Source organism: Somniosus microcephalus, chromosome 29 (genome assembly GCF_052327205.1).
Source record: "Somniosus microcephalus isolate GS21.2 chromosome 29, FLI_Smic_1.0, whole genome shotgun sequence".
NCBI lineage: Eukaryota > Metazoa > Chordata > Chondrichthyes > Squaliformes > Somniosidae > Somniosus > Somniosus microcephalus.
In genome coordinates this window covers 27128925-27149291 of record NC_141015.1, presented here as the reverse complement: position 1 = coordinate 27149291, position 20367 = coordinate 27128925, and the positions used below count along the sequence as shown (strand labels likewise).

At 46.0% G+C, this 20367-nt stretch overlaps 1 protein-coding gene across 2 annotated transcripts; it reads right to left on the bottom strand.

The window, feature by feature from the left end:
* Positions 1–644: 644 nt before the first annotated feature.
* Positions 645–19556, bottom strand: LOC147098585 (dual specificity protein phosphatase 13A-like). Of its 2 annotated transcripts, none has more exons than XM_085970447.1 (3): positions 19177–19527; positions 14964–15181; positions 645–1270 (listed from the first exon to the last, which is right to left on the bottom strand). In XM_085970447.1, the coding sequence occupies exons 1-3, from the start codon at positions 19344–19346 to the stop codon at positions 1071–1073; spliced, it is 588 nt and encodes a 195-aa protein (XP_085826573.1). In that variant the 5' UTR covers positions 19347–19527; the 3' UTR covers positions 645–1070. The 2 variants fall into 2 exon arrangements, with proteins under 2 accessions (XP_085826573.1, XP_085826574.1); XM_085970448.1 differs by lacking the exon at positions 645–1270 and adding an exon at positions 4824–5233 and having other exon boundaries at positions 19177–19556.
* Between the last annotated feature and the right edge of the window lie 811 nt (positions 19557–20367).

The following is a 20367-nucleotide window of genomic DNA, read 5'->3' as shown; positions in this document are numbered from 1 at the left end:
GAGGAGCAGACCCCAGCCAAGGCCTAAAAAGGTAAGGGTTTCCGGCCTACTGGGAGAGAAAGTAGCTCATTACAGGGCCCTCTTCCCTCTAAAGGGGCTTCGCAAGCAATGAATTACCTTTGAAGTGTAGTCACTATTGTACGTGGCAAAATCGACAGCCAATTTGCGCACAGCAAGATCCCACGTACAGCAATGAGATAAATGAGCAGATAATCTGTTTTTTTTAATTGTTATTGGCGGAGGGATAAATGTTGGCCATCAGTGGAACTCCCCTGCTCTTCTTTGAATCGGACCATGGGATCTATTATGTCCCTCTGAGAGGGCAGGTGGAGGCTCAGTTTAATGTATCGTCCAACAAAAATGGCACTTCCAACAGTGCAGCACTCCTTCAGCACTGCACTGAAGTCTTAGCCTGGATTATGTGCTCAAGTCTTTGGAATGAGGCTTGAACCCAGAACCTTCCAAGCCTCTGAGCCTGAAAAAAAAATCTTCATTAACACCAATAGACTTAGCTGTTTGAGTCAACGTGTGATAACAAACCATTGTGGATACGTGGCATTGGGTTAAATACAGAAAGCATTCAACAAGTGACCTAACTTCATAAACTATGAATGACAATGTCCCAAATGGAATGTGACAGTTCGTCTGATAAGCTGAATATTTATTCATCTTTTTTGAGAGGCTGTACAAAATTACCTATTACATTTAAATAGGATATTAAACAAGCTGATCTAGTGACAGGCCTGTATGGTTGATAAGCCGAGGATATGATAATGTGCTGATCATTGCTGCTAAATTGATGTCAACTGAAGCCATTTTATGTCACGTTGCTACAGTAATGGCGAAATAAGAGGCGAAAATGTTTACAAATGGGATGAAAGTTAATTTTGACTGAGATAAGAATCGAAGTGAACCTGTATCTCTGCTAGTAATAGTGGGATTTTAAGCTGTTTTAGCTGTGGCCACACTGGTACGCAGATGTGGGGCTGTAATGGTGAACACTGGCGATGCTTCACACAAGAATTAATTCAGAGCCACGGCGACGGTTCATATTCAGTCGAGGGAGAACATCAAACTTTCCTTTCTTGCTGTAATCTTATGTCAAAGTTCCGTAACTGCTTTAAAAAACCTCGATTGGGGAAAATCCGTCGGTGCGTGGCCACCGTCTTGACAGCGTCAAGCAGTGAAAGGTGATGATAAGTCATCAGGTAGGCCAGTACCAAGGAGGCTGATCTGCTGTATCCAAAAGCACAGTGCACGAAGACCTTCCCTGGGGGGAGGAAACAGTGTTTAACCTTCTGGACTGTCTCATTTTGCACATTCTGTCATTTGTATTTACATGTCTTAGCACAGCATGGCAGCACAGAACTTATTAGTAATGATACAGCTAAGATTTGCGCCATAAGCCAGAAAGCATAAAATACAGGAAATCACGTCACAATTACATGGCTGAACGTTGTGTACTTCCTGTGCAATGACCCATTAACTTGTAGCAGAATCATCCCCCAGTGGGACATCCTGTGAGTAATTGGCTATACACATCAGGAAGGGCCCAGGTTTTATCGCCAGTCTGGACTGAGAACATAAGAACGTAAGAAATAGGAGCAGGAGTCGGCCATTCGGCCCCTCGAGCCTGCTCCACCATTCAATAAGATCATGGCTGATCTTCTGCCTCAACTCCACTTTCCCGCCCTATCCCCAAATCCCTTGGTGAAAGACTGGGGAATGCAGATGCTCAAAGGGACCTAGGTGTCCTTGTACATGAGTCACTGAAAGTGAATGTGCAGCAAGCCATTAGGAAGGCAAATGGTATGCTGGCCTTCATTACAAGAGGATTTGAGTACAGGAGTAAAGAAGTCTTACTCCAATTATATAGGACCTTGGTGAGACCACACCTGGAGCACTGTGTACAATTTTGGTCTCCTTACCCATAGAGGGAGTGCAACGAAGGTTCACGAGATTGATTCCTGGGATGGCGGGACTGTCGTATGAGAAGAGATTGAGTAAACTAGGCCTGTATTCTCTTGAATTCAGAAGAATGAGAGGGGATCTCATTGAAGCATACAAAATTATTACAGGACTTGATAGGGTGGATGCTGGGAGAATGTTTCCCTTGGCTGGGGAGTCTAGAACCAGGGGCCACAGCCTCAGGATAAAGGGTAGGCCATTCAGGACTGAGATGAGAAGAAATTTCTTCACACAGAGGGTGGTGAATCTTTGGAATTCTCTACTCCAGAGGGCTGTGGAGGCTCAGTCATTGGGCATATTCAAAACAGAAGTCGATAGATTTCTGACTAGTAAGGGCATCAAGGGATATGGCAATAGGGCCGGTGAATGGAGTTGAGGCAGAAGATCAGCCATGATCTCATTGAATGGTGGGGCAGGCTCGAAGGGCCGAATGGCCTACTCCTGCTCCTATTTCTTATGTTCTTATGATTCCCTTAGTATCCAAAAATCTATCGATCTCTGTCTTGAATATACTCAACGACTGAGTCTCCACAGCCCTCTGGGGTAGAGAATTCCAAAGATTCACCACCCTCTGAGTGAAGAAATTTCTCCTCATCTCAGTCCTGAATGGTCGACCCCTTATTCTGCGACTGTGACCCCTGGTTCGAGACTCCCCAGCCAGGGGGAAACATCCTCCCTGCATCTACCCTGTCGAGCCCTGTAAGAATTGTATATGTTTCAATGAGATCGCCTCTCATTCTTCTAAACTCTGAGATAGCAGATCTCAGCCAGGGCAGCGGTGTGGATGCTGTAATGGGCTGAGCTGCTGAAGGAGCCCTGCCTGAAAGTGCCCCCGATGAGAACAGGGTCAGGCTTAGGTTCGCCGGCTCACCTGTTGCTCAAGAGCTCGGCCGTGCGTGCCCATGAATAATGGCCACTTGGGCAGCATGCCAGAAGGCAACCAGTGCCTGTGGAACTATCCCAGCCGGAGGTAAAACCTTCGTGGGACAAGGAATGGAGAGCAAATCAGTGTGGGGGAAAATTACGTCAGGATCTGGTCTGTGAAATCCTGGGGATGTTGCTCTAGTGCTCCCTCTGCTGACCAGGCCCCGCAGGTGATTCAAAGCCACATTTCAATTGCTTTTAACCAGTATCTCAGCATATCTATATATATCTTAAAAACCTTGGCCCTGAAAATCCATGTGTGGCAGAATGACCATATCAATGCCAGGATCCAGATACGCCAAGTCCCGACTTAACGTTAAATTTTCTGGATGGCCTTACGGGGAGGGGAGGGGGGTGGTGGTGCGAAAATCTCCACTCACACTTTACTTACTAATCCATGAGTGTCAGAGAGGGCAGAGCCTAGGGATGGGACTCCCCTTGTCAGCCTCGACCCTTAGTCGGACCCAGCGTACGGTTAATGGAGGAACGCCAAAGATACGCCAGGACATTGGGTCGAGCTTCACTGGCCTTCTTCAAACAGTGCCGTGGGGATCTTTTACACCTACCTGGACAGGCAGATGGGCCTCAGTTTAACATCTCACCTGAAAGATGGCACCTCTGACACTGCAGTGCTCCGTCAATACTGCACCGAAGTGCCAGCCTAAATTATGTGCCCAAGTCCGAGAGTGGAATCCACGGCCTTTTGACTGATGGGCAGGAGTGCTGCCACTGAGCCACGGCTGACACTCAAAGTATGGCACATCATCAGAAGAGTACATCACACGTGCGGCTAATTGGCTCAAAAATGATATTCACAAAATGGCAACACATCAGGACTGAACAGGTAGGAAACACACCAATCAAAAAGGCATGAAAACTACAAAGCAAGAATCAGCAGTCAACAAACAGCCACCAATAAAGCAATTAGCAAGAGTGACAATGAAATCGCTCAAAATATTTTTTTCAAAACCTTTTTGGCCACCATCTTGTGGCGTCATTTACCTCAGGAGAGAATAATACCTAACGTGTAAAAAATAAATTCTCATAACATCATTCAGTTTGGTGAGATGACTTCTGTGTTTGTAAAGTCTTCATGAACGTTTCCGTTTGGACCCATCCCTTTGTGAGAAGTCTAGGGCTTGGGTTTTAGCTGAATTTCCCGGGGTCTCTTGAGTGAAGAGATTCAATCGTGTAGCAGACGGCCAGAATGCAACAGTGGATGACAAATCCCAGCATGTTGCTTAAGGCTGCCTCCAGGTCCCACTCCAGGGACATAAAGCTAGGCTTACACTCCCAGTGCAGTGCTGAGGGAGTGCTGCACTGTTGGAGGTGCCGTCTTTTGGATGAGACATTAAACCGAGGCCCCGTCTGCTCTCTCAGGTGGACAAAAAGATCCCGTGGCACTATTTTGAAGAAGAGCAGGGGAGTTATCCCCAGTGTCCTGGCCAATATTTATCCCTCAACCAACATCACTAAAAAACAGATTATCAGGTCATTATCACATTGTTGTTTGTGGGAGTTTGCTGTGCGCAAATAGGCTGCCGCGTTTCCCACATTACAACAGTGACTACACTTCAAAAGTACTTCATTGGTTGTAAAGCGCTTTGAGACGTCCAGTGGTCGTGAAAGGCGCTATAGAAATGCAAGTCTTTCTTTCTTTTTCTCTCTAAATCCCCTCGGTCTATTACAGGACAGAGCAACATAGGAACAGGAGGAGGCCATTCAGCCCCTCGAGCCTGTTCCGCCATTCAGTTAGATCATGGAGAGAAGGATAGGGCTTTATAAACAGGAATTCATGGCTCACCATCTCAATGGCCAATCTTGCTGTTAATCTTGAGATCCAGTGGTTTAATTTAATGTACTCTTCCTCCTTGCTGGGGTCTACTGAGGGAGTGCTGCACTGTCGAAGGTGCCGTCTTTTGGATGAGACGTTAAACCGCTTTGAGATGTCCGGTGGTCGTGAAAGGCGCTGTATAAATGTAAGTCTTTCTTTACTCCACTTCCCTCCTACGCTGTGCTCTGCCCTTCGACCCCCTGCCCTGCTGTGCACCATTTCTTGGCTCAGAATGAGACCATGTGTAAGCATCACAACTCCACTCCACCACAGATCAGCTAGTGTGTGTTTTATGACAGGAACATTCAAGCATTCTGCTGCTCAAGTGTGTAACTTGAGTCTCCCTTTCAATCCACAACATGTACTTGCTCTCCCTTCCTGAGATCCATTAGATTCCAATTGTTCTCAACCAGATCCTCAAATCCATTGGCAGCTTTTGGGTTTGTTGTTTTTTAAGTATGATTGCTGAAATCAATTCGAAGCTGTGTTCCTTTGGTGAGGAGCTTTCTATACAGAATGGAAATAATTGGCTTTATTCTCTTTCTTAATACTCTAAAAAAAAATGTGACAGAGAAATTTGCACGGGTAATAGTGCAGCACCTGTAGTGAGACGGACACGTCTCAAAACCTTTGTCAATACCGTAGCTGAATGTGTAATGTTTACATGCAATTTTTTTAAAGTGCTACAGCTTCAAAGTGCAAAAAAATGTTTGCACCACTGCACAAAATTGACTATTGGCTCATTGTGCACTGAATGAGATTTAAGTTGTGCCTATAATCCTTTGAAGAAATCTCTAACTTGATTTTTAGTTGTGATATGTAGAAATATGGTGCTTTGATTGATTGATTTACGTGTGTGCAGTGTACCTAGTCTTCTGTGAGGCTTGGAAGGGGTTTCCTATCTTCTGAATGTTTCCACTTGTGGGGAAGAGCAAAACGAGAGGCCATCACTATAAGATAGTCACCAAGAAATCCGATGGGGAATTCAGAAGAAATTTCTCTACCCAGAGAGTGGTGAGAATGTGGAACTCGCTACCACAGGTAGTGGTTGAGGCGAATAGTATAGATGCATTTAAGGGGAGGCTAGATAAACATATGAGGGAGAAGGAAATAGAAGGATATGCTGATAGAGTTAGAAGAGGAAGGATGGGAGGAGGCTCGAGTGAAGCATAAACACCGGCACGGACTGGATGGGCCGAATGGCCTGTTTCTGTGCCGTATATCCTATGTAATCCTATGATTGAATCAAAGTAGATTTTGCTGAGGCAACCAAGCTCTTTTTAAGACTAAAGTGCATTTATTAATATTAGTTTATGGATTTTGGAATAAACTCCAAATCAAATGGAGGTAATATTTTCGAAGTGCTGAACTCGTCCCTTGTGAGAGCTTTAGTAGGTGTGTCATCACCCTGTCACTAGCAAACTGGGCATCTAACAAGCGAAAGAGAAATGTCACAACACCCTTATTTGTCCAAATAAATAACTTGTGTGTGACAGTCCTTACTGTCTCTACCTGACATAAGAACCTTTCTCAAACTAGTCACAAATATATGAGGTACAATCCTAACAGAGACGGTGTCCTCGTTCAGCACCAAATGTGTCTCTTATTCCCTCTACAGGCAGTTATGTGAACAATATTAGTTGGTTTTTTTTAAGTGTCTTTAACAGGCAAATGTCAAGTTTCAATGAACTTTTCCAGCTCTGCTGATTTGCATCAAAAGATGCCACACCAAGGTATCCATGGAAACCAGCTCACAAGGAGATGTCTAAATTTCTGGAGGGGAGGAGTGGGGGGCGGGCGGCGGAAATAGAGATTGGAACTTGAATTTGGATTCAAAGAATCTGGCTCAATTGAACTTTGAGGAAAGAAACATTTTCAACCGAGACCGGATGCAATGCCTGGTTGGTTTTACCTTCTCTGTTTTGCGTACCTTTTTTTGAGTGAGATACGCGTGCAAGCGAGGCTCAGTGTAATACATTCTGAGCGCCACCTGACTCAACTCTGAGAATTGGTTAGCAGTGAGGCCTAGTGTCAGATTGTTTTTGTTTAATGTATTCATACACAGCATGACTCACTAATCTCATGTGAATGACAGTGCTGGAGTAGAAGCTTTGTGATTCAAATACCAGGCTGCAAAAATAGAAGAGAAGTATTGAACAAAAGTGAGTTATTCACGAGGGAATTAACTCATCGACAATCCGTCTGGATAATCCTGTTTCTCAAAACAACACAGCCATTCCAGAAATACAATTTCACACAGTTTCTGCACATCTTGGGGAATTGGCCCATCTGTGCTTGTGTTTTTAAAGAAAGAAAGACTTGCATTTCTGTAGCGCCTTTCACGACCTCCGGATGTCCCAAAGCGCATTACAGCCAATGAAGTACTTTTTGAAGTGGAGCCACTGTTGTAATGTGGGAAACGCGGCAACCAATTTGCACACAGCAAGCTCCCACAAACAGCAATGTGATAATGACCAGATAATCTGTTTTTGTGATGTTGGTTGAGAGATTAATATTGGCCAGGACACCGGGGATAACTCCCCTGCTCTTCTTCGAAATAGTGCCACGGGATCTTTTACGTCCACCTGAGAGGGCAGACAGGGCCTCGGCTTAACGTCTCATCCGAAAGACGGCACCTCCGACAGTGCAGCACTCCCTCAGCACTGCACTGGAGCGTCAGCCTGGGATTTTGTGCTCACGTCTCTGACGTGGGACATGAACCCACAACCTTCTGACTCAGACGCGATTACACCATTACTGTTCAGCCTTAAATTAACATTCGGGTATTGAGTCTACTTGCCTGTTGTTACAACTAAGCCTCATTTTGCACTGCGAATTAATCACAAGCCCTAAGCTTTACCGACCAAGGAGAAAGTCATCAATCAATCTTTTTTTAGCATTAATCTTGAGTGTAATTAAGGCACATTTGAGGTAGAGCTGAGAAGTGCTCAGTCATAAATCCGCCATATGTTTTCTGTTACATTTGAATGTTCTATGGTTTGTGAAACATAAATATATTGATAGTGCCTGCAGTATCAATACTCTGCTGCCCATATCCTAATTTGCTCCAAATTCTGTTCACCCATCATCCCTGTGCTCGCTGACCTACATTGGCTCCTGGTCTGGCAAAGCCTCAATTTTAAAACTCTCATCCTCGTTTTCAAATCCCCCCCCTCCCTATCTCTGGAACCTCCTCCAGCCCTAAAACCAATATTCCCTGTCATTTTTTTGGGGGGCCGCACGACCCCTTTAAGGGGCTGCACGGCCCATTCAAAAGTCCGCGCATGCGCTTTTTTTTTCAATTTGAAAGGCGGCTCACCGGCTGCCCGGGATCCCTGCCTACAACCCTCCGAGATCTCGGCGCTCCTCCAATTCTGGCCTCTTGCGCATTCCCTATTTCATTCGCTCCATTATTGGCAGCCGTGCTTTCAGCTACCTGGGCCCTAAACTCTGGAATTCCCTCCCTAAACCTCTCTGCCTCTCTACCTCTCTCTCCTCCTTTAAGGTGCTCCTTAAAGCCTACCTCACCGGTCAAATTTTGTTTCATAACACTCCTGTGAAGTGCCTTGGGACATTTTACTATGCTAAAGAAAAGAAAGTCTTTCATTGATATAGCGCCTTTCACGACCACCGGGTGTCTCAAAATGCTTTACGGAGGTACTTTTTGGAGTGTAGTCACTGTTGTAATGTGGGAAATGCGGCAGCCAATTTGCGCACAGCAAGCTCCCACAAACAGCAATGTGATAATGACCAGATAATCTGTTTTTGTTATATAAATGTGCTATATAAATGCAAGTTGTTATTGTTGTTGTTGTAAGGCTCAATCGAAAGAAACCTTATGATTTATAAGGAATATATTTTTTTTTACAAACTAGATACCATGACTAAAGTATATTAGGGAAAACTCAATGAGGCTGCGTTTTGGAGCAGTTTTGCTCTGTATGAGTGCAAGTCAGAGAATTGAGGCTTATTGTGTTATCTCCAGCCCATATTTATAGCTAGTGTGGCTCTGCTCCAGGTGCATTGCCTTTCAGAATTTGCCCGATTAGGTGAATATTATTATAAGGACCATAACAGATACAGCAGCAACAGATATTGCACAGGCTGGGTATTTAATTTTAGAAAGGTTTTATCAGGTAAAGCTTTAGATCGAAACTTATCACATTTTTATTTACTTCAGAGAGAAACTCTTTGGCTGCGATTTTTCCGGTCGATGCGGCTTGGGGGTGGGACAGCTGACTTCCGGGTTCCAGTCCCGCCCCCAACGACGTTCGATGCACAGACGCGATTTTGCACCAATTGGCCTTGTTAAGCCCTGCCCTGCGGGCTTGCCGGCCACTTAAGAGGAAGCCAGTGTCAGATGACGTCAGTTGATGATGTGTCATCTGCCGGTTTTCTTAAAGGGGCCACGCACAATTTTTTTGACAGCTGGTTTTTCAGTGTTTGACAGCATTGAGGTGCTGCAAACACTGACAATCACTGTACAAAGGTGAGCCCTTGCACCCAAGCTCTCCAGTGACTCCCTCCTTAGGCTAGAACAGATGGCAGCTGCAAGTGAGGTTACAGAAGCGATCTGTCGCTGGTGAGAGAGGTTCTCCCAATGAGGTGGGACTACACACACAATCCAAATCTTGTCACCTACAGAAAAGTCTAAATACATTAAAAATGATTTTCCCAACATTTTCGTACCTCTGAAACTCACCAGTGTACCATTGGATCCTTCACACCACTTCTGCAGCTGTCATCAATGCAGAAACCTTACAGTAGACCCACAGAACACCACACTTACCTGGCGTGGTGTCCGGACGTCGGGAAGCCCACAGTACACCTGTCAAAATTGCAAAAAGCCTCTTAACTGCCTGTTAACAACCTGTTAACAAGCAGTTAAGTGCCTATAATCCTCTTCCCACCGCTAGGTGTCGGGTCCATGCGCAAATCGGGGACCAGACACCTGGGAAGATTGTTTGGAGGTGGCTGGACAGCGAGTTTCTGACCCCCTGTCAATCTTTGCAATTTTGCTGAATGTCCCGCCTCCAAACCCTCCCCTGAGCACCAGCAAAATTCCAGCCTTTGTTTCTGTGGGGGAATCAAATTCTTGTTTACAGAAGATGTATTTATTTTTCTAAAGACAAATGTTGAAACATTGTTGAAACTATAAGAATATTTCAGTTTGGTTTTTCAAATCATAGAGTTATAGAAATTTATGGCACAGAAGGAGGCCATTCGGCCCATCATGTCTGCACTGGCCGACAAAGAGCTATCCAGCCTAATCCCACTTTCCAGCACTTGGTCCATAGCCTTGCAGGTTACGGCACTTCAAGTGCATATCCAAGTACTTTTTAAATGTGATGAGAGTTTCTGCCTCTATCACCCTTTCAGGCAGTGCGTTCCAGACCCCCATCACCCTCTGGGTGAAAAACGTTCTCCTCAACTCTCCTCTATGCCCCCTGGTTTTTGACCTCTCTGCTAAGGGAAATAGGTCCTTCCTATCCACTCTATCTAGGCCCCTTATAATTTTATACACCTTAATCAAGTCTCCCCTCAGCCTCCTCTGTTCCAAAGAAAACAACCCCAGCCTATCCAATCTTTCCTCATAGCTAAAATTCTCCAGTCCTGGCAACATCCTCGTAAATCTCCTCTGTACCCTCTCTAGTGCAATCACATCTTTCCTATAATGTGGTGACCAGAACTGTGCACAGTACTCTAACAGTGGCCTAACTAATGTTTTATACAGTTCAAGCATAACCTCCCTGCTCTTATATTCTATGCCTTGGCTAATAAAGGAAAGTATCCCATATGCCCTCTTAACCACCTTATCTACCTGTCCTGCTACCCTCAGGGATCTGTGGACATGCACTCCAAGGTCCCTCTGTTCCTCTATGCTTCTCCGTATCCTACAATTTATTGTGTATTCTCTTGCCTTGTTAGCCCTCCCCAAATGCATTACCTCATACTCTTTGCCTTAAACCTTATTATGCTGTGATCGCTATTGCCTAGATGTTCCCCAGCACTTACTTCTCTTATCTGTTCTAGTTCATTTCCCATTGCTAGATCCAACAGTGCTCCCTCGCTTGTTGGGCTTTTTACATCCTGGTTAAGAAAGGAGTCCTACACTCATGTACCCTTTTTGCTACCTCCTCTTGTTTTCATAACAGCTGCAAAGTGAATTTTAGAAGCTTGTTGGCAAAAAGAAAGTTTAACTTTAAAAATATTATCAACAAATTAACCCATCAGTGGTTATGTAAAGAATCTATGATTTGATTAGCATTAGTTCAAAGGACCACTGAGGTAATCCAAAGTTTTCACAGTCAGGAGTAAATTCCTGATACACGTTAACATTGCAGTGGCTTCAGATGGAGTGGTGTGTATTCATAAATATACAGAAAGCCAGTAGCAAACCTTATTCAGCTAGCAGTTTACAGAAACCAATTTAATTTCTTTTTACGCTTTGGCCCAGCTAAAATTTTATAGAAGAAGTTAAAATATCAAATTTCCTGTGAATTAAAAGTGCATTAATCTCGGACCCCACCACATCCGGCATACAATAAAATCCTGCAGAACTTAAGTTTGTGAACCATTCCCGTTCCCCTCCTGTAACAATGCAACCTCAACTCACCATGACCATTGTCACAAAGAAGTCGCCAATTCTCATATCAAGCATTTTGCTGAAAAGTCATTAAAGAAAGAAAGACTTGCATTTATATAGCGCCTTTCACAACCACCGGACGTCTCAAAGCGCTTTACAGCCAATGAAGTAGAGTCACTGCTGTAATGTGGGAAACGCGGCAGCCAATTTGCACACAGCAAGCTCCCACAAACAGCAATGTGATAATGACCAGATAATCTGTTTTTGTTATATTGGTTGAGCGATAAATATTGGCCAGGACACCAGGGATAACTCCCCTGCTCTTCTTCGAAATAGTGCCATGGGATCTTTTACAGCCACCTGAGAGAGCAGACGGGGCCTCGGTTTAATATTTCATCCGAAAGACGGCACCTCCAAAAGTGCAGCACTCCCTCAGCACTGAACTGAAGTGTCGGTCTAGCTTTATGTGCTCAAGTCCCTGGAGTGGGACTTGAACCTACAACTTTCCTGACGCAGAGGCAAGTGTGCTACCCACTGCGCCACAGCTGGCACTGGTTAAGAACAGTTCAGTAGTTTCATAGAATCATGGAATAGTGCATTACAGCAGGAGGCCATTCAGCCCATCAAGTGTGTGCCAGCTCTTTCAAAGAGAAGTCCAATTAGTCCCACTCCCCCGCTCTTTCCCCATATCACTGCAGTTTTTTCTCCTTCAAGTATTTATCCAATTCCCTTTTGAAGGCGACTATTGACTCTGTATCCACCACCCTATCAGGCAGTGCGTTCCAAATCCTAACCACTCGTTGCGTAGAAAGATTTTTCCTCATGTCGCCTTTGGTTCTTTTGCCAGTAGCTCCATAAGAAGCCATTCGGAGCTTTCCAACTTGACATTTCCATCTGAAGTGTTAGTGCTTTGATGATTTTAAATGAAAACTGTCTACATCAGCTCTCCTGAGCTAAAGACAGTGCGGCTGAAGAAGGAGTGAAGCCAGGCACAGCCCAGGCTTTCTCTGGGTAACCTTAGAAGCGAATGTGTGAAGGGGGTCTATTGGTGTATCGGAGCAGAATCAGGGAGCTTTCACAGACTTGGCAGTCTCTCTAAATGATGAAACATGTGCTCTAGCTAGCGCTCCTTCTGCCACTGGAAACAGTTTGGGGGAGAAATTCAGTTGGCTGCACCACCCGTTAGCGCCTTAAGAGGGCGCTAAGTGGGTCGCAAGCCACTGGCCACGCCGCCCGCTAAATTCAGCGGGACGCTAGTGGTGGCGCTAGCCGTTAGCACTGCGCCGCTACCGATGACGTCATCGGTGTGCGCAGCGCCCCGCTGATGCCCCGGCTGTGATATTTGGATGCGCCCCCTGATTTACCGCCGGACGCTATGTGCGACTGGTTCAGGGGGGCCTACCTGCAGCGGTGGAGGCGCAAATTAAAGGAGAGGTGCGGGGCGGCCATTTTTGTTGCTGGCCACCTGCCAGCACCTCTCCGCGCTGCCGTCCCCGGCCTCCTGAACGCCCCCCCCCCCCCACGGAGTGCCGGCTGCGTTCCAAGAGCCCGGCACTTCTCCTCGGTGCCGGGCTCTTTTGCCGGCACTCGCAATCCTCGGGGGCCCAGCTGGGCCCCAGATCACGCTGAACAAGGCCCCTCCCCTTTAAGTAGGGGAGGAAGGCCTGCAGTACCGCAGCGCGACGTGCCGCAGCGTTGCGCCACGATATTCAGTCGCAGCACCCCAAGAGGGATGCGGGGCGCCTCCAGTAGCGCCGCGCTTCCCTTTGGGGCGCTACCACTGAATTTCCGGCGGGCGGCCGCGAATGCTTCCGGGGCGCTACTTTTAGCGCCCTGGCGAGGCTGGCACCCCAAACGGGGCGAGACTGAATTTCTAGACCTTTCTCTTTATTTACTCCATCTAACCCCTTCATGATTTTAAACATCCTAGTTTGTTCCCTATTGTCAAGCTGTTTGATTAACCCTACTGTTCCTTTAGATGTATTGAATTACTGCAGTGGTAAATTTAGCTTTGGTTCACGGCTGATGAATTTACTCATCTGAATGCTTTGTGTCTCCTAAGGTCTTTGTTCACGAGCAGCCCTTCCTGTTTTGACAAATTTATACACATCAGAGATCAGTCTTAATTGTTTTGGGCTTTCAATTAGCTAAATAGTAACGAGCCATCATTTGAGACAATGAAAGTCTAATTTTTTTTGGAGGTTGCCCACTTCCAACTAATGGTGCTTTTTTGGGAAAGAAAGAGATTAGGTAAAAAAAAACAAGAGACACAGAGAGAACAATGGACTAAATCTGGAAATGATTGTGAAGCTTGGTAGACTTTAACCTCAGGTAGTGGATGAACTGATGATCTCTTTATTTTTGATGAAACCCAGCTCCAATGCCCATTTTTTTCAGCCAATTAAAAGGCCAAAGTTCGAAACTTGACATTGTCGTGTCACAGACGTGGCCCGGTCGATCTTTGCTGCGTAACTTGGCTGCCTGTGTCCTAACTCGCACCAAGTCCCATTCACCCATCATCCCCTGTGCTCGCTGACCTACATTGGCTCCCGGTTAAGCAGCGCCTCGATTTCAAAATTCTCATCCTTGTTTACAAATCCCTCCATGGCCTCACCCCTTTCTATCTCTGTAATCTCCTCCAGCCCCACAACCTCCCGAGATATCTGTGCTCCTCTAATTCTGCCCCCTTGAGCATCCCTGATTATAATCGCTCAACCATTGGTGGCCGTGCCTTCTGTTGCCTGGGCCCTAAGCTCTGGAATTCGCATAGTGGTTAGCACTGTTGCCTCGCAGCGCCAGAGACCCGGGTTCGAATCCGGCCTCGGGCGACTGTCTGTGTGGAGTTTGCACATTCTCCCCGTGTTTGCGTGGGTTTTCTCCGGGTGCTCCGGTTTCCTCCCACAGTCCAAAGATGTGCGGGTTAGGTTGATTGGCTATGATAAATTGACCCTTAGTGTTAGGGGGATTAAATACGTGGGGTTACAGGGATAGGGTGGGACATGTGTTGGTGTAGGGGTTACGGGGATCGGGTGGGATATGTGTCGGTGCAGGCTCGATGGGCCGAAATGGCCTCTATCTGCACTGTGGGGTTTCTGTGATTCTGTGATTCTGTAAACCTCTCCGCCTCGCTACCTCTCTTTCCTCCTTTAAGACGCTCCTTAAAACCTACCTCTTTGACCAAGCTTTTGGTCATCTGCCCTAATTTATCCTTATGTGGATCGGTATCAAATTTTTTGTCTTAAAATACTGCTTGGAACGTCTTACTACGTTAAAGGCACGATATAAATACAAGTTGTTGTTGTTGTTGTTAGACTCGGAAGGTTCTTGCATCCCTTAATGTGCACTTCCAGAAGGGAATCACTGACTATCAATCAGGTGTCGGAGCCCTGATCAATTTCCCTGTCCTAACCCAAGGTGATAAGGCCAAATGTAGAGCCCCTGACAGATGAGCACACTCAGTATTAACTGAGTAAGGCAGTGAGTACTCAGGCCATACAGATTAAGCATTGAACCTAGGACCTATCTGGTTTGTATAGTCCAGTTAATCATTACCATAATCGGCTGAGTTATTGGAGGAACATTATACATCTTTTGCAATGAAATTAAGAATTAAGACAGCTTAGTATTTGAAATGTTAGAATGGTTTCTTACCTCCCATAATATCAAGTGCCTGATGTATATATTCACTTGCAGAATGGAAATAGGCAGCAATGTCAAAATTTGGTAAGTCACTAGCTGCTATACCATAATAATCCATACTGGTACCATAGAAATCTTGGCATCCAGTGGAAGCAAGCTGTTTGTGTGCAGCATTTAACACATGAGTGATTCCCAACTTCCACAGGCGGAATCTGTCATGGGCCACCGTCCTAATGAAGCAAGAAATATCAGAAAATATTACAACTGTACAATCATATTTACAATGCAACTCGCATACTATTTCTAGCTGGACTGGACAGGCTGGGGTTGATTTCCTTAGAGCAGAGAAGGCTGAGGGGGGACCTGATTGAGGCGTACAAAATTATGAGGGGCATGGATAGGGTAGCTAGAAAGGAACTTTTTCCCTTAGTAGAGGGGTCAATAACCAGGGGGCATAGTTTCAAGGTAAGGGGCAGGAGGTTTAGAGGGGATTTGAGGAAAAACTTTTTCACCCAGAGGGTGGTTGGAATCTGGAACTCACTGCTTGAAAGAGTGGTAGAGGCAGGAACCCTCACAACATTCAAGAAGCATTTAGATGAGCACTTGAAACGCCATAGCATACAAGGCTACTGCCCAAGTGCTGGAAAATGGGATTAGAATAGACAGGGCTTGATGGCCGGCGTGGACACGATGGGCTGAAGGGCCTCTTTCTTTGCTGTATAACTCTATGACTCTATGTTTCCTGTACTGTTGGCGAAGTTTTGTGATTCTCAAGGTGAGGGGGGTTAGTTATGAAAATGGGACACACTTCCATTTTGGAGATAGTGTCAGCAATCAAACTCTCCCTCGTCAGGTGCTGCATGCCCAGAAGCAAAGTAATGTTCCCTTTACTGTCACCAGCCCGCTTTACAAATAACCCTTCATTGCACCAGTAAGATTTTTTCTGTTTACCACATCATCATATTTTGCAGCCTCTCTGAATGAGTGTCAAGTTGTACCAAGTGCTCAACAGTTTAGTGCAGCAGACCCACAGCCACACGGAACTGATTTAAAACTATCAAACCATCGCCACATCAGCCTGGCTTGAATCAAGTCAGGTCTGGGATATAAAACAACTGTCCTAGCTTATTCTGCCTCCCAACCACCCATTTAAAAAAATTCATTCACTGGATGTGGGCATCACTGGCAAGGCCAGCATTTATTGCCCATCCCTAATTGCCCTTGAGAAGGTGGTGGTGAGCCGCCTTCTTGAACCACTGCAGTCCATGTAGTGAAGGTACTCCCACAATGCTGTTAGGCAGGGAGTTCCAGGATTTTGACCCAGCGACGATGAAGGAACAGCGATATATTTCCAAGTCAGGATGGTGGTGTTCCCATGCGCCTGCTGCCCTAGAAGCCGTGGCGAGTTTCTGCAGTGCATCTTGTAGATGGTACACACTGCAGACACGGTACGCCGGTGGTGGAGGGAGTGAATGTTTAAGGTGGTGGATGGGGCGCCAATCAAGCGGGCTGCTTTGTCCTGGATGGTGTCAAACTTCTTGAGTGTTGTTGGAGCTGCACTCATCCAGGCAAGTGGAGAGTATTCCATCACACTCCTGACTTGTGCCTTGTAGATGGTGGAAAGGCTTTGGGGAGTCAGGAGGTGAGACACTCGCTGCAGAATACCCAGCCTCTGAATACCCTACATTTGATTCAAAGTGTTTAGTGTATGTTTCAGGTCTCTATAACCAATGATACTGCTACTTTGTTGAAACATAAGTTTGAAGCCTCCTGGTTATGTATGGTTGGTTGAGCTGCAGGCCAGCCTCTTTACATCTGTTGTTTTATTGATTGTTACTTTAGGTTCCTGGTGTTCCCTTACTCACATTGACACACATTGATTGCAAGTGACACACTGGTAATTACTTGAGGAACCACAGAGAATCACACCTCTGCTTATCTCTCGAACTCCTAGTTAAGAATTCCTGAAATGTAACTCTTCGACCATTGAGATGTTCAGTTCAGTGTAACACAACCGTTCAGGCAAGGTTAGGAGTGATACAAACATTATTTCTTCAGTTTCACCCTCACCCCACCGTTTTCCTTCCTCCATCCTGCCAACTTCAACTGCGAGCAGGTGTCGATCTGATCTCTAGGTGGGGCGAGCGGCGGTTAACCCTCCCCGATCGGCGAGAATGAAGCTGGTGGGCAGAGAAAATGGAGCAGCTTCGCTTCCTGCTCAGTTCCCACCGATCTGCGATTTTAAAGCCGTTGGTTTTGTCAGCGGATGAGGTGCCCGTCGGTCTCAGGCCAGCGTCTCATGCATAAATGCCCATCGTGGTCCTAGAACATTGGGGCCCGAGTGGGGAAGCCACTGCAGCTATCCTGCCCAGCTGAATCAGGTTGGCAGTTGGTGGGAAGGACAAAGGGGCCCTCCAAGGTCAGTGTGAAACTTGACAATTGCCGACTAGGCGAGGGAGAGCGACAGGCGCTGACTCAACTTCCTGATTCTCCCCTTTCCCTCGCAAGCAAACGCCTGGTCCCTGCTCAGCTTCTTCCCACAGGACCTCCCGGCAGAGCTTGGGACCTCACCTCATGGGGAATGGTGGAGCAGAAACCAAGACATGACGTACTGTGCCATCTGTACTAGACAGTGATCTGAGATCGTTGCTTCTGATTATTGTGTTGAAGAACGTTCAAAGCGGCTATCTGCCTCAACGCTGACTGAATTCTCAGGATCGTGACAATTTTCTCATCGAAGTGTTTGCGCAGATTACATAGAATATACAGCATAGAAACAGGCCATTCGGCCCAACTAGTCTGCTGCTTTAGAATTGGTTTTGTTACTTGTGGTGCTCAGGTATGTAAATGCCTTCAACAGTTACCACTTTGCTCAAAGAAAATCTTTGAGCTCTTTATATTTTTACTGGTGTAATATAATGCCAGACATTGTGAAAGTAAATGCATTCATAAACAAACACTCCTTTAATTCAACAACCTTTCCATGCACAATTGACTTCATTTAGCTGCTTTTATATTGACCTTTCGTTCCTATAGCTGAAATTTCCCACAACCATCAGCCAGGGAGACCTATTTTTGACTGGGTCTTAGCACCTGCCCCCGGTGTAACCCTGGACACTAAAGTGCTACATGGGTGGTTCTCATTTTATAAACCAGTGAGCCTTTCTAGTGACGCATTCCCAGAGACGTTTTTTGAATCTTAGTCCAGGCAACCATGACAGACAACAATTGCAGTCTGACATGAATCTTGTCATTCATGTGAAAATGACTTATGTAATAATACTGGGCGGCCTGCTGGTGGCGCTGTCCAGGGAGAGTATAAATACTCGGGCATGGGCCCAGCTTGTGCAGGACATTCTTTAACAGGAACGAGTGAAGGACACAACTAGATCCCCATGTTGAAAAACAGTTGCTTAAAGCCTTGTTTAATACTCAGACCAAGTACCTAGTAGTTTTCTTATGGCACAGTCATCTCCCAGGCCTGCCTATGACCAAACTACTGCTGAAGAGCTGGTTGACTGTGACTTGTGGACACCCATCGCACCGATCTCCAAACTTGGAAATCCTTACCCACAAGCAAAGGCGAAAACTGGTGAGGGTATGGAGAATGAGGCTCCCTTGCCTTATTAAGGCTATTGCCCCTCTAGACAGAACACTAAACATCACCTTCACACTTTACTATTATTATGACTTTACCTTTGGTTTTGTAAGTTATTTTTATTCTTCCTCAGTGGGAATCCCTTTACCAATCATCAGCTTGCCAGCAGGTGTGTGACTGGCACGGATTGACTTGCCTTGCTAGTTTTTCTGCCCTTTTTAGCCCCTACATGAGAGAATAATGAGAATCCTGTGATCGAGTGAAATAGCCTAAATTTGGCACAAAAAAAGTAAAACAGTGCTTAAAGTCCTTCGGTTCCATTCTTTATTACTTCGCAATACAACTGCTAAAAAATTTAAAAAGCACATATCAGGACTGGGCGGTTTACAAAAAGATTAAGCCACCCTTGTTGTGAGAATTCTGAAGGCTCAATGGAAGCTTAAACTACTCCACCAGCTTACACTGAACACGGCTTAAATTCTGCTGAATGACTAGGCACACTTAAGAGACTTTAGCTTCATTATCCTGCCCATCTCACGCTCACAAGTTTTATCTAATCAGTGTTTCTCCAAACATACCAACACCGACTTTGTCATGACTATTCCTGCTGTTTGAAGATGTACTTACATGTCCCCTATGTATAGATTGGGCCAGACTTCATCTATGCGGCTGAGGGGAACTCTGTTGTTGCGCAAGATTTCCTCCAACTCTGCAACTGTGGGAGTGTTAGCATCTGGGCCGGAGTTTTTGGAAAAAGTGGGATTGCCACTAGATTGAGTTACTTCATCCGACATCATTTATAATACGGGTGTGTTTTTTGTTACTTTTGTGGTTCGAAAAGGCTGTTCGCTGTCTGCTGTGTGGAGCCGTTCCCCGCCAGCCTTGGCTCATCTCCACACAACGTGATGATTCTGAACAGGTGCAAGTCCAGATTCGGCTAAACAACACTACATTTTAATTCAGTATCGAAACAGACCGTGCCTGGATGAGTGCAGCTCCAACAACACTCAAGAAGCTCAACACCACCCAGGACAAAGCAGCCTGCTTGATTGGCACCCCATCCACCACCTTAAACATTCACTCCCTCCAGCACCGGCGTACCATGGCTGCAGTGTGTACCATCTACAGGATGCACTGCAACAACTCGCCAAAGCTTCTTCGGCAGCACCTCCGAAACCCGCGACCTCTTCCACCTAGAAGGACAAGGGCAGCAGGCGCATGGGAACACCACCACCACCAAGTTCCCCTCCAAGTCACACACCATCCTGACTTGGAAATATATCACCGTTCCTTCATCGTCACTGGGTCAAAATCCTGGAACTCCCCCCCTAACAGCACTGTGGGAGTACCTTCACCTCACGGACTGCAGTGGTTCAAGAAGGCGGCTCACCACCACCTTCTCAAGGGCAATTAGTGATGGGCAATAAATGCTGGCCTTGCCAGCGACGCCCACATCCCATAAAAATGAATTTTAAAAAATGGAACTGAATATCAGAAGCTGATACCGGGCGGCCGATCCGATATGGCCAGTTTTGCCCCTGAGAAGAATTTCTAGGCCTGGGTCTTTGTGAGACTACTTTGCTCTTCAGCAGTAGTTTGGTCATAGGCAGGTCTGGGTGATGACTTCAATTGTGTCTGAATTGGCTGATGTAAGAAAACTACTAGGCACTTGGTCTAAGCATTAAACAAAGCTTTAATCAACTGTTTTACAACATGGAGGTCTAGTTGTGTCCTTCACTAGTTCCTGTTAAGAATGTCCTGCGCAAGTTGGGCCCATGCCCGAGTATTTATACTCTCCCTGGACAGCGCCACCCGCAG